Source organism: Leptosomus discolor, chromosome 1 (assembly GCF_034619465.1).
Source record: "Leptosomus discolor isolate bLepDis1 chromosome 1, bLepDis1.hap2, whole genome shotgun sequence".
Lineage (NCBI taxonomy): Eukaryota > Metazoa > Chordata > Aves > Leptosomiformes > Leptosomidae > Leptosomus > Leptosomus discolor.
In genome coordinates, this window is record NC_141391.1 from 109,171,412 (window position 1) to 109,185,678 (window position 14,267).

The following is a 14,267-nucleotide window of genomic DNA, read 5'->3' on the forward strand; positions in this document are numbered from 1 at the left end:
CAGTTAATGAGAGAGGTCCTGGAAGACTAGAGGCTTGCCAATATGATGCCCAGAATGAGGATCTGGGGAACTACAGGCCTGTCAGCCTGACCTCAGTATCAGGCAAGATTATGGAGTGGTTCATCTTGGGTGCTTTCACACGGCAAGCGCAGGACATCCAGGGAATCAGGCCCAGAGAGCATGGGTTCATGAAAGGTAGGTCCTGTTTGACCAACCTAATCTCCTTCTATGATCAGGTGACCTGCATAGTGGATGAAGGAAAAGCTTTGGATGTTGTCCACCTGGACTTCAGTAAGGCATTTGACAGCCTCCCACAGCATCCTATGAGACAAGCTGGTGACTCATGGCTTAGACAGGTGTATCCTTCACTGGGTAAAAAATGGGGTAGATGGCTGGGGCCAAAGACTGGTGGAGTTAAATCAAGTTGCAACCGGTCACAAACGGTGTTCCCCAGGGCTCAGTATTGGAGCTGGTCTTGTTTAATATCCTTATCAATGACCTGGATGAGGAGATTGAGTGCATCCTCAGTAAGTTTGCAGATGACAGGAAATTAGGCGGGAGCGTCAATCTGCTTGAAAGTAGGAAGGCTCTGCAGAGGGATCTGGACAGGCTGGACCGATGGACTGAGGCCAACTGTATGAGGTTCAACAAGGCCAAGTGCCGGGTCCTGCACTTGGGTCACAACAACCCCATGCAGCGCTACAGGCTTGGGGATGAGTGGCTGGGAAGCTGCCTGGTGGAAAAGGACCTGGGGGTGCTGGTTGACAGCCGGCTGAACATGAGCCAGCAGTGTGCCCAGGTGGTCAAGAAGGCAAACAGCATCCTGGCCTGCATCAGAAATACTGTGGCCAGCAGGAGCAGGGAGGTGATTGTGCCCCTGTACTTGGCACTGGTAAGACCACATCTGAGTACTGTGTCCAGTTTTGGGCGCCACAGTATAAGAAAGATGTTGAGGTCCTGGAGCGGGTCTAGAGAAGGGCAACAAAGCTGGTGAGGGGTCTGGAAAACATGTCTTATGAGGAGCACTTGAGGGAACTGGGGTTATTTAGCCTAGTGAAGAGGGGGCTGAGAGGAGACATTGCTCTCTACAACTACCTAAAAGGAAGTTGTAGTGAGGCCGGTGTTGGTCTCTTCTCCCAAGTAACTAATGACAGGACAAGAGGTAATGGCCTCAAGTTGCGCCAGGGGAGATTTAGATTGGATATTATGAAAAATTTATTTACTGAAAGAGTGATGAGACATTGGAACAGGCTGCCCAGGGATGTGGTGGAGTCACCATCCCTGGAGGTCTTCAAAAGACATATAGATGTGGTGCTTAGGGACATGGTTTAGTGGTGGGATTGGCAGTGTTAGGATAGTGGTTGGACCTGATGATCTTAAGGGTCTTTTCCAACCAAAATGATTCTATGATTCTATGGTTCTATGATTCTACACTGTGCCACTGTTCAGCAAAGTGCTCAGCAATACAGATTTAATTTGCACTTTTATATATATGTGTATATAAACACACACATATTCATATATATATGTCTGTGTGTCATACACATACAAAGGGAATCCTTATTGTAATTCATCTAGCATGATGACTCAAAGATCTTATCCATTTGCAGGACATAGACTTAGTTCACTTTTGCTCTGTAAGGGCAATATGTTTAAGCTGCCCTAAATTTCATTTTAAAAACTTTGGTTTGAGGTGAATCATTATTAGTAGTTAGTAATGAGAAGTATTACTAAATTTCTTTCATTGTGTTGTGATAATACACTAAATCGAGGATACTACTGACAAACCAAGATTATTATTGCAATTTAGAGTGCTTTAAATCTGTGTTGCAGATGCTTTCAAATATCCCGCTTTTCACAGACTGGGCAGAGAACTGTTACATCATCCAAGAGTCTTATTTCGAGCCTTTATGATTTCTTCCCTATTCTTATTATCTCCATTTCTGTCAATTTACGGTAGCTAGAGCCTCTCTCTTCCAAAGATTGACTCAGGCAAGTTTCCCTTTCGTTTTACAGGTGGCAATATGGCTGATTTGCTCAGATTCTCCAGTTCTGTAAGGAGTTCTGAGGAATGCCATACCATAAATCTCAATGTAGGACCTCTGATCCAGAGTCAAAAACAGGAGCTCACAGGACACCAAACATAAAATCAGTGTAATTCCACTTTTCTGGAGCTGATTAATTCAAAAGTTTTGACAAATTAAATTTGTAATAAAAACTTTTGTGACTGGATGATATGTTGTTTAATTTACTCTTGTTTTATTAAGGATGTAGGACTAGCCATCCACAATGCTTTAAGTTTATCAAGAGCTTGCATCCCATGGCACATTTATGCCTGGCAAGAAAATACAGAAAAAGCACACGTTTCGTAATATCTTCTCTGGTTAGTTCTCCAAATATGTGGTTAAAGAACCATGCCTTACACAGATCAAATTTGTACTGCTGAATTACTATTCAGTGCCAAACACATTGCTGAACTGTGGCATAGTACTAAACAACTAATTAGCCTTGCATTTCCTATATATTTGAAATTAATTTTAAAGAAACTTTTTAAGCAGAATGATGAAAGATACGGCTTTAACTATTGACCTCATAACTGTGCTTGTGACAAATTACCAAAAAAATCCTATATAAGCAGTAAATCTGACGGCAGTATTTTATATTAATTTTCAGTTAAAAATAACAGATGACAAGAAATAGTGCAAATCCAGTGACCAACCTTACATTTCTGTGGTTTTGCTTATTCTTTATCTGAGACATAATCTTAAGCGCTTCCTTTCTGAAGACATTTCTTCATATTTGCATATCTTATGCATGAATATGACTGTTCTGGAATGTTGTAAAAACCTATGTCAATGAATTTTTATGACATAATTAATTTACAAGCGTCTCCTATAAATATCTGTCCATGTTGTGTCTTTTATTAGTTCTTAATACAAGCTTTCAAGACAGAAATGAAGCTGAAAAAATCATCTAATAAGAAATATGTCCCTCTTAGTTACTATGAAATTTTGTTTGCTTCTCTGCTTGCAATTTTTGTGTGTGTTTGTGTTGGACTGCTTGTACTTTCCTGGTTATCAATCCAGAAGTTAGAACGAGGTAAGTAGCCAAACTTTAACCTTTTCAGGGGGTTTTCAGTAGATTTTCAGACTTTGAAGCCAGTGATATTGTCATTGTAACTATATTTTATATTTCATGCTGTGCTTTTAATGCTGGTGTGTGTGTGTGTGTTATGCTTTCTTCCTCTCCTACTCTGGAAAATGGATGTGAACAATCTTATGGCAAAAATACAAGCCGTTGAAGCATGTCCCAAAGCCATAGAAATAAATTTTCGTGGTTTAGATTTTGGGAGAGGTCCCTGGAATGCAATCCAAGCTATAAAGCTTTGATTATTCAATTGTGTTCATCATCTAGAGAAAGTAATGTGGCAAATTGTGAATTTTTGCTTTTTGAGGTTTGACTCAAAGTCATTGATAATTCACTGAAGTCTGTGGGAAGTTTTAGGTGTTCTACATCTCTTGGAACCTTTTCATTTTCATGATAAAAAATGATTTTAGAGTCATTTATTGTGAGAGAGATCCTGCATTAGACAGTCAGCTCCCAGCCTTACATAAAGTCATTCTTAATATTTAGCCAATGCTCAGAATGTGATAGAATCAAGCTACTAATATTCAAAGTAAATCAAATCAAAAATCAGTGTAGGATGATTTTCAAATGGAACCAAAATTTTGTTTAAAGATCTGGGGGATGTATGTTAATTTTACCCTGGTAAGGCCACACCTGGAGTATTGTGTTCAGTTCTAGGCTCCCCAGTACATCTAGATTTTTGATTGGACGGAAATGTGCTTAGGTCCACCAAGCTCTCACGGCTAGTAGCGAAAAAGTGTTTTGAAATGGGGTGAAGGAAACAGGTTAGGCAAAAGATTCAAGAAACACATTTTTTTCATTATAATGATATTTATAGTTGAAAAAAATAATTCTGATACATTGAAGTTTTTAGTAACTTATTAACCAAAAATCCATACTTTTTCGTACTGAAGTACATGAAGACTATACTAGCTGTAAGCCATACTTTAAAAAAACCTGTTTTGTTGGAATATTCATATTTATTCCTTTAGTTGCTATCGTTTTTCATTCCGCATTTTAATAGTTGTTCTCCCTGCTGACTTTCCTCTCCTCTTACCAGAATGCTATTACATTCCAGTAAAATAAAATGATCTTAAAGGTAATGATGGTATATTATTGCATCTAGAGACAGGCTTTAAATTAATGACTTAGGTTTTAGAAGATAAATAAGCAAGAGTTTAATCGTGTACAAGCAATAATTTAAAAAATTATATTTGACACACATAACAAAAAAAGGCCTTTGCTATTTACAAACATTTGTTTAAACAGATTTGCAATTGCTGTAAGGATAAATGGCCTTTAAAGAAGCTCAAAGTAGTCTGCTGTTACTAGTTGATAGTAGCAAATTGGTGTCACTAGGTTGTGCCTTCATCACAAGCTGTTTATTATAGCACTTATTAGTTATCTGGTTTTGTCTTAAAACTTGTCTTGGATGTTAATGCCTTCAAACACAACCTAAAAATACCACTGGTACTGTGACTGGTAAGCAAAAAGCATTTTATATCATTATCAACCACATTAATTCAAGTCTTATTTGAAAATTTCCAATGTGTTACACAGTGCGGAAATATTTTTAATGTTTAATTAATTGCTTTATGCATACCTCATATGCTGTAACACATTAAAAATCAAGAATAAATTTGCAGTAAGGACCAGTTACCTAGTTTCTTCAGAATCCTCCCAGCATTTCATGCATGTATTGGTAAGAACGGTCAGGTCAAAAATAGTTTAACTAGTCTGACACTAGTGTTTCCAGTGCTGTCATCAAAACCAATGAACATTTATATAAAAAAGTGCACAGTATTTAATAAGAAAGTGTAAAGTAATAATTCCTAATATTTTTAATTGAGAATACACAAAACCTCCATAATTCACTCTATAATAATTCAAACTATTATTCTTCCCATTTATCTTTGTCCCTTGTGTTAGATCAACTGGACATACCATTGTCCCCTTTATCTATTCACAGTGCTGCTGGAAAACAGCACTGAAAACAGACTTGAAAGTAATGAGAACCAGGGACAAATGGTGTTAATAAAAATATGTTTACAGGCGTGACTATTGCAAACATTGAAAAATGCCTATCACTTTTAAAGTCAGCACTAGGCAAAACATCTCTGATTGCAAAGCAAAACAGAAAGCTGAAAGTTGTTGTATTGATGATCTGTGGAACAAAATCTAATGTAATGTTTTTAAATTATTTCCATATAATTCAAACATTGATTTTTATTTTTAATTATCTAGCTGAAGCAGATGGGAATACTCATCGCTACATGGGAACATTTAAAATACTCTCAGGGACATCATTCACTCCTGCTTTGCAAAACAGATCGTCAGTTGATTTCAAAGTCCTTGCGTTTGATGTTGAACAATTGGTAAGAACCTATTGGTCTCTGCTTGATTCAAGCATATTTGATAGGTACATTAATTTCCTAACATGACCTGCTATTGATGCCATTTTCCTCTCTCCAAAAAGAGATATTTCTGGACCTAAGCCTGATCAGAACTCAATTTCTTCCTTATTTGCGAAAATCAGTGAAGCATCAAAGAAAAAGTTTGCTTCTGTAGTCTAGATCTGGGAAGGAAAAAATATTTAGTATTAAAACCATGAATGCAATGTGCAACTGGGTGTATTTTTAGTTATTACATGGGTTCAAGATTTCTCTTTTCCATATAGATACAAAATGTCTTTCAAGCAAGTGACCTGAAAAATGAATTTGAGAGATGTGAAATTTCCCAGTTCAAGTAGGTACAGTTTACTTAAACTTTGCGAAAAAATGTCAAAAATCCTCACTTAGCTATTTCTCTCAGCCGTGCTGACCAATACCTTGCTTTTCAAGAGATCCTTGGAAACATCCTTTTTTGTTCCCATCACACCTTATATCTTCCAAATGTTACCGTGGGAAGTTTGACACCAATGTGTTTACTTGGGCAAGCTTCCTTCTTGGACTCCTCTATGTCCATGCCTTGACCAAACAAGTAAGGCTAAGCCCTAAAATCAACTCACGACACTTTTATATTTTAAAGAATTACTAAAATCTCCCCCCCCCCCCAGGTTTATTGGTTGTGCTGTGTTTGCAGGGTTGCTGGCCCTTGCCATCTAGAAGAAAGTTCAGATTAGAGATCTGCTGGCATAAACTCAGATGAATTGACATACGTTCATATGTCCCTATGGACACGAATCCACTTAACTCAAATTCCTTAGGGTGTTAGCAAATGAGTATGTCATTTGACAGCAGGTAAAGCTACACACTGTGTGTCCTAAAGAGTCCATAAAATAGTTACAGTACAACCTTCTTCATTTATTAAAGCTTGTTTGACTTCATTTTTCAATGTCCTATTATGTTGGTTGTCCTACTGAAGGCCAGCTGGGAAAAAAGTCCAGTATATGCGCTGAGGTCTGTAGTGTTAATTCCATCTGCACTGTTCTTAATGAGGTCCTGATTCAGCAAAATGTCTGTAATACTGTCTCCCATTATTGAACAGTTTCAGAATACGCTTCCATCCTATCCACAACATTATAAACTCAAGGGGAATCATATGCTTTTGTGTTGTGTTTTGGTTTATTGATTTTTTGTTTCTACAGGAAATCTGAAGATGACCATGAAAGATTCAAGAAATCAGAGGCTGGGTAATTGCATATGACAAAGTTTACTTAAAATATGTGCAAGAGACAATGATCCTATTAATTTAGATATTTCTTCTGTGTACAGAATAGATGAAAAAGTACATTAGAGATTGGATAAGGCCCTCGAAAGAGCGTATGAAGTTACAAGGCATATCTTTCCTCCAAAAACATCATTTAGCATTAGAAGAAAAAAGATGTAATAGTCCCTGGGACTGTCAATTTATAAAGAAAAATGGGAAAGGTAAGGACAGGGAAGTAGGTAGGAAACTAGCTAGAAAAGAAAGGGTATCAGTTTGTGCTGAGCTTGCTTGTGGAAAGCTGCTTAGACTGGGGGGCAAATCTCACATTATCATTAGTAACTTAAGTTTTAAATAAAGAAAGATGTGATGACAAAGTATGATAGGTAAGAATAAAACAGAGGACAAAATATTAAGACTCTAGAAGAACTGGAATACCTTGAGAAATGAATGATATAATTAGTTGTCTTGTAGGTGAGACACAAAATTAAGAAAAATACACATTACATGTCAGCAGATGATGCAACTCTGTGATTCTGTGATACCAGCTGTTCTTGTGATAAAAATGTTTTCCATAAATTCATAAAATGGATAAATACTCAGAGGACATAGTTCATTTGAATGATAGTGCTTGCAAAAGAAAAATGGAGATTAGCCAACTGTCAATACATGTATGTTGAAAATGGGAAGCAGATTTGAATTAGAGCAATCTTTTGACTGGAATAGTGAAGGCATAAACCTAATTAGCTAGAAAGGTGGAGTATAATCACTTTATGAAGGATTTTAAAACATCAAGGGAATGGAGTACACAGTGGTAGGAGTAGGTCTCTTCCAGGTTTTTGTCCTTGTGAAGGTAGATCCAATCAGCACAATTGGTTTCTGCAAAAAGAATGGGACTATTCCCATCAAAATTTGGGCATCAAAGATGGAGACAACTCTGAGCTAGTTGCTGAAGACTCTTTGTAAATGATGGGTTTTTAGATTTTTCTCGTCCGGTCAATTAAAGTGCCTTTTATAGGGAGAGAGCAATTATACCAAAGAATGTCTTATTTCTTTCCATCAACTACAGTAGGAATCTAAATATCTGCACTGTAAACATCTATATTTGGTAAAACCAATTCCACCCCCATATCTTGACACAAATACCACAGAAATCACAGAAAATCTGATTTCAGTTAATGTGCGATCTGGTTTTAAATATACCAGTAAGTATCTGTCTTCATTTCTACTTTGAAATAATACTTGAAATATTACTTTGTCCCCAAAATTATTTTCTAGTTGACTTTTTTCATTTAAAAACTGTTTACCCCTTTGGGTAATCTGTTTGTTACTTCACCCTCAAACTCTACTGAGTCACAAGAACAGCAATAAAAGCTTTTGTTTGCTCAGCATGGCCTAGAGGTTATCAGAAACGTAACAAATTAAAGATGAGAGTGTTTCCATATACTGCAAACTGCAAACTATGCTCAGCAAAATGGCAGGATTAATCACCCCTCGTCAAAAAGCCCTACTAAGTCAGTTGCAATTGGGTAGCATAAATACTTCAGAATAAAAAAGTTTACACTTGAATTTAAGTAAAGGGAAAAAAACTTTATCTTTAGCAAGCATCATACTTTGACACTACCTTAATCTAGCTACAAATATAAAACTCAATAATAGTATCTAGAAAGTCTGGGAGAGAGTAAACAGAAAGCACTCTGGATAAAATTCAGGCCTCATAGAAGTTAAATGCAGTTTAACAACTTGTTTCAAAATACCCGTGCTCTCAGCCATTACTGTTTCCTTATGAGAATCCAGGCAGTCACACAGCAGATCCTCACAGATGCAGAATCCATAGAAGAGGTTTGCTTTATAGAAGTGATCACTTTGTATTATATTTTTGTAACACGAATGTATTATTTAATACTCACAACATTTCAAGGTTCACCATCAATATTTTAGGGCTTAAAGTAGAAGACCCGTTGAATAACAATAAACCTACTTCTCCTTTGGTTTATTGAAATTCAGGTCCATTGCAGCAATTGATATGAGTGTTGTTCTGATTTTGTTTTTTTTTTTCCACACTGAAAATAAGAGTAGATAAAGAAAAAAAAAGCCTGTTTCTACAAGGTTCAAAGCTACCTGATAATTAAGAGGTGATTCTTTATGTGTCATCTTTGCCAGCCAACACTTAAAGATACTCTGACTTTGCAAACGGAACGAAATACTGTCTAGATGATTAGTCATACAGATTTACTTCATTAACTTGCGTAACTAACCACCTTCTCTGTTTTGTATTGCCAGTGTTGTTGTGATCTTCAATCTTTATTTTACCCAGATGGTAACAGTTGAGAAAGTAAAAAATGAGCTGGTTTTGGGTATCAACGCAAATAAAACTAACCAGACATTGAAAATTGATGTGAACAGCATACAAGTCACAGGTAATGCTAGTAAACATTTTTTATTATTATTATATAAATCCTTGAGAACTACAGGTAACATGAATGAAAACTTTGGCTCACAAACAGCAAAGGAATTGTTACTTACGGTCATGGTTACCCTCCTTCCCCATTACAGAATATTCAGTAGCAGCTGAAAGAACCATTTACAACTTTGACAACAAGAAAGTGTGAGTCAGCATTGTGTATGTTCACTAAGGAGGGCAAAGTAATGATTTTCCAGTGAAAACCACTCAATTTCATCTCTTTTATGTAGCATAACATTTGTTATTTTGTTATCACTCAAATTAAAGCAATTAAATCCCAACTGTGCAGTTTCATAAGTAAATGCAAATATCATTTTGTTTTGCTAAAGAATAAGGAAAATGGCTCAGCCTCACAGTGAGTGAAGACTCATTGATTGAAAAGATGTCAGTAAGAACAACAAATTGAATATAGAGTGTGGCTTCTGGAGAAGTACAGCCAAGGAACTGATTTCGTATTTTCTAAAGCTTAGATAAAGTTTAACTGGAAAAAAAGGAATGTCACTTTAAAGACTAGGTAGTTTTGAATATTGCAAATATACTAATACAGTGGGTTTATGTAAGTACAGGAGAATTTATTGAAGCCTAAGTGGAAGCCAAACAAGATCAATAGGAATCTTTGTTTTTACCACAATAAACTTCAAAACGGACCTTCACTGAGGATGAGGATAAAAAGTAATTTCAAACCTTTGAAGTGGAAGTTGATTAGCTGACATTTGTGGACCTGCTGGAGATACTATTAAGTAGCAACTGATTGCTTCAAGAGGAGTGGTACATCTGGTGTGCAATGTGTCTTACTCTATTTTAAAAGGTGCATTTTTTACAAAGTACTTCAGATATTCAAAGGCTAAATTCTGAATCTTGATTTTATTTATCTTTACTACCTGCACCACGTATAAGAAGTTGTTCTAAATAACTGCATATCACTGTGGAAAGTGATTGCTCATTATACTTCAAAAATGCCACCAAAGAAAATTATGAAGAGTTTTTTAAAAGGTTGTATATATATTGATGAACTTTGAAATAGCCAAATTTTTCTTGCTGTGGATCGTTAAAATGTATCTTTTCACATGGCATATCATCTGTCCTTTCCATCGGGAGTGCTTCAGTAAAATAATAACTGTAACTAGTTAACAACCATAATCATATATGGCATTCTTGCATCCTATATCTCAGTATGTTCTGCAAGAGAAGTCCTATTCCTGTTTCAGAGAGGGAGGGAGCTACAACACAGGTGTGACTTGCTTGAAATGACAGATTTCACAGTGATTAAAAGTGACTTTCTTTCTTGCAAATTATCCCAGGTTAATTTTAACTCATTCATCTGATCTAAATACTGTCCTATAAGACACAGGTGCTCTGAAAATCTCGATAGTATAAAAAGTGCCAAGATGAAAATTTCCCAGATGAAGACATTTCATATTCAATACAATGAATAGGGCTTGAGGATTGAAAGAGATTAATATTTCCTCTTTAGGAAAATCATAGAGTTTGAGAAAAGGTTGGGAACAGGGCGAGATGGTCAAAAGGAGAGAAGTGGGATACTGATAATGATTCAAAGAGAAATAGCCACAGTCGATTTTTTTTTTTACTTTTCTTTCTCTGAATTGTGTAAAACTAGATACTGTGCTATAAAAGTTTATAATGAACTTGCTTTCTTCCAGTAGCTGTTGAAAATCTTACTACAATGATGCCTTTAACTTCATCAGGTCAGTACCTTTCATAAAACAGAAACTATCTTTTGTAACCAATACAACATGAAGAAACAAGACTTGCTTTTCAGCTGATGTAATTTAGTAAAGCTCTTTGCCTGTAGTCAGGGCTTGACTGTTAGGGTCCATTCAGTGATAGCAGCTTTTCATCATTTCTGACCATTTGAGAAAGCAGTGATCTGAAGTCTTTGCAAAAGCTCTAAGAGCTTAATTAGTGGATCAAAACAAAAGTTGAGTCTCCATCAACCATCTGAGTCACAAGCCAAAGTTTTCCTAGGTTTAGACAGGTAGATGAGTCTGAGGAGTACTACTGTCTTGCTGTGGTTACCAATATGCTGAATAATGTTGATCGATAGACTTTCCTACCACTATCACTGGACATCTTATGACGATAGGGTATGTAGTAGACTTAACTCCTTGGTCTCACAAATTCGCTGAGTATAAACCTGCCAAAAGTCAGTCAGACTGCTTAATAATACAGGAAGTGCTTTGTAGCACGAGATGCAGGTAGAGCTGTCACATAGAAACTGCTAACAAATTATCACATACAAATTCTCCGGGGCAGGGTACTAGACCAGGAACATCACATAATTTATGCGAGCTAAAGAAATGCACCTATGAATATAGGAGTCAAGTATTTATTGATAGTCTAATTACAGCCATAACAATGAAAGAGTTATTAGTCTAATTACAGGCCTCCTAAGATGTATAGTACAAAATGCACAATTCCCAGTGTATTCCAAATAATACAATTAAAACTGCTAACATACAAATTTTCTCCTATCTGTCCCCACCTCTGGTGTGCTATCTCAATGCTCCCCTGAGTCCTAAGTTCAATGTCACTAATCAACCTCAAGAAGAAATTGGGAGGAGGGGGGAGGTGCCAGAGGAAGGGGGAAAAGAGTTGGAGTTTCTGCACCCCAGGCTGGAATAGGAATAATGTTCTTGGTGTGGATTCCTTCCCCCTTGGTCTAGGGTCTGCTTGGGGTTATTCTTTCGTGTTTGCTAACACTAGCTGCCTCCTTGCTCTTTCTGTTTCAGTCCGAATCCTGGTATATACCCAAGTTTTACCATATCTGGTATGTTTACATCTGCTGGATGTTTGGGGTTTGGCTCTGTTGACCTAAAACCATCCTTATCCACCTCACATGTCACTTTAGTGAGATCTCACAGTAATTGACCATTTGTGATTTCTGCTTATGCCATTGATGCCTCTGTCACTGTCCTGTGCTTTTCCTTTTATGGCTTTTGCTGTCAGCTTGTGTGTGCACTTTTGGGAGTGCCTGTAACAATTCCAATTTTTTTCAACAGTCTTCAAGACGTAGCTTTCTGACAACTGTTTCATTAGAATTGCTTGCTCATGCACACATCCATGTTTTAGGTCTTTGAATGTTTCATTACTTCCAAAATAGCTGTCTTTTAGAAAATATATAGACAGATATGCAGGTAGATACACGTGTATGTAAGACTTTGGAAACTACTGTGAAGGTATGAACAAAGCTTCCTTCTCTGAATATATCTGTATGTCCATGCAGCTACACTCTCCCTGCACCTTCTGCTGGGCTCTCCTCTCTCTTTGCCAGAGGAACTGTGTCCTTAAATTTGCTGGGATAGAATGCTCCATTTAATACAAAATGGCCTAGCCTAGCTTAATAGTGTTTGCTAAATATGAATGGTTTGATAGAAAATTTGTAGGAAGTCCTCATGCAGGTTTGTGCACTTGTAGGTCTGGGAGAGAAAGAACAGCTAACAAAAGTAAGTCTGTGATGGCCAGTGATCAGCAACGTCTGCCAGCAAAACTGATAGAGGACAAACTATAGAGAAGGCCTTACTACATCTCTCACTTTATTCCTTCTGGACCTTCATCTTATAAACTAAGGCACAGGATCCATTAACTGTATTGACATGGGGATCTTTTCCAGCTGAGGACATCATCATCCTGCTTAGATATTTGAGTCTTAATGTAGAAAGTAAAAATAGCAAACAGGGATGCTAATGCAAATTCAAAGAGGAAAAAAAAATACTATTTGGGAGCCAGAAACACCAGCGGCATCCTCAGTGATTGTTGTTAAGAGCAGCACTAAGTGGAAGTTGTTTTGTAACAATCATAAATAAGCATTCCGTTTTTCCAGAATGTTTTGCAGTTCACAATCACTAATACAAATATACTTATGTACCTAGGCATTTGTTCATGTGTAAATATGTATACACACAAATATGTATGTATGCCTATATGTAATATACAAATACTAGATAGGTTTGAGGCTCCTCTCCTCGCACTGCAATAACTGATTTATTGAGCAATGCTATTTATAAGAAAATGTATATATAAATTTTAGTATTAATATCAAATTTGTCATAACTTGTCTTGTTTTCAACAGATGCCATGAGTCTAATTACATACTCCCTGACACCAACTTCAGGTCAGAACTTTTACATACCAGGGGAAGACAAGAAAACATTGCTGTTATTTTAATGAGAAAAAAACTCAAAAGTCTTCTGAAGTTATTTAAAAGCATGTGACTGGAGCTAAAAGAATGAGATTTAAAATACACTTGGGGTCTACATTATTTTTCTCATGTTTATTGTGAATTTGTCCTTCAGGATCAAGCCACTCAGGTTGGTGTTACCATATCATTACCTAAGCTGGGATTTGGGGATACAGCAAATAATGCATATATAAAAGCAGACTAGCTGCTGCTTAGTTCTGCCCAAGCGACTGCAAAGGTGCTCCCAGAGAGCAAGAAGTTGAGTTCTAACCTTGAGTTGTGTTTGCCTAGGTTCAGGACAACTCACCACAAGCAAGTCCTCAACAACTGTAGGTAGGTAACTACATATGGGGAGAAGCAGGGAAGTTATATGGAACAGTCTGAGATCTTTGAATTACACTGTCTGAGTACAGCCTCTTCTTTCATAATTGAATTCTCACATCCCATTCCTACAAACACACAATATGCGGGTTTACCTTTGATTTGACTAAGGAGACATCTTCAAAGAGAAGGGACTTTTAAGACAGTATATTCTACAAAAATGGTATATGAATTGTGTATATTGATGTATATATTGACACTCATACTGACTGCTCATTTTTGTTTCCTAATATTTCTTGTGGCTTTTTGAAAAAAAAAAAACCTCAAAGCTGTTAGCAAACTCTCACATGACTTCCAATGGACAGAAAGCCAAAGATGTTTGAAAACTTCCCCTACCCTTATTAAATGGTGAAATACATATGACATTTATAAACATTTTCAAATGCGTCTAATGTATTTACTGCCATTTTTTAGTTGAGTATAGCAATTACATTGCAATTTAAGGTAATTTGC

The 14,267-nt window shown here is 36.7% G+C and overlaps 1 protein-coding gene across 1 annotated transcript in view; it reads left to right on the forward strand.

Moving 5' to 3' along the window:
- Positions 1–2,954: 2,954 nt before the first annotated feature.
- TMPRSS15 (transmembrane serine protease 15) overlaps positions 2,955–14,267 on the forward strand; it is a 57,030-nt gene continuing 45,717 nt past the window's right edge. Inside the window, exons 1-8 of the mRNA XM_086482357.1 lie at positions 2,955–3,099; positions 5,371–5,501; positions 5,804–5,871; positions 6,713–6,757; positions 9,055–9,191; positions 10,897–10,941; positions 11,301–11,347; positions 11,575–11,578. Coding sequence (XP_086338483.1) covers positions 2,955–3,099; positions 5,371–5,501; positions 5,804–5,871; positions 6,713–6,757; positions 9,055–9,191; positions 10,897–10,941; positions 11,301–11,347; positions 11,575–11,578 — 622 coding nt within the window. The remainder of the gene's footprint in view (positions 3,100–5,370; positions 5,502–5,803; positions 5,872–6,712; positions 6,758–9,054; positions 9,192–10,896; positions 10,942–11,300; positions 11,348–11,574; positions 11,579–14,267) is intronic.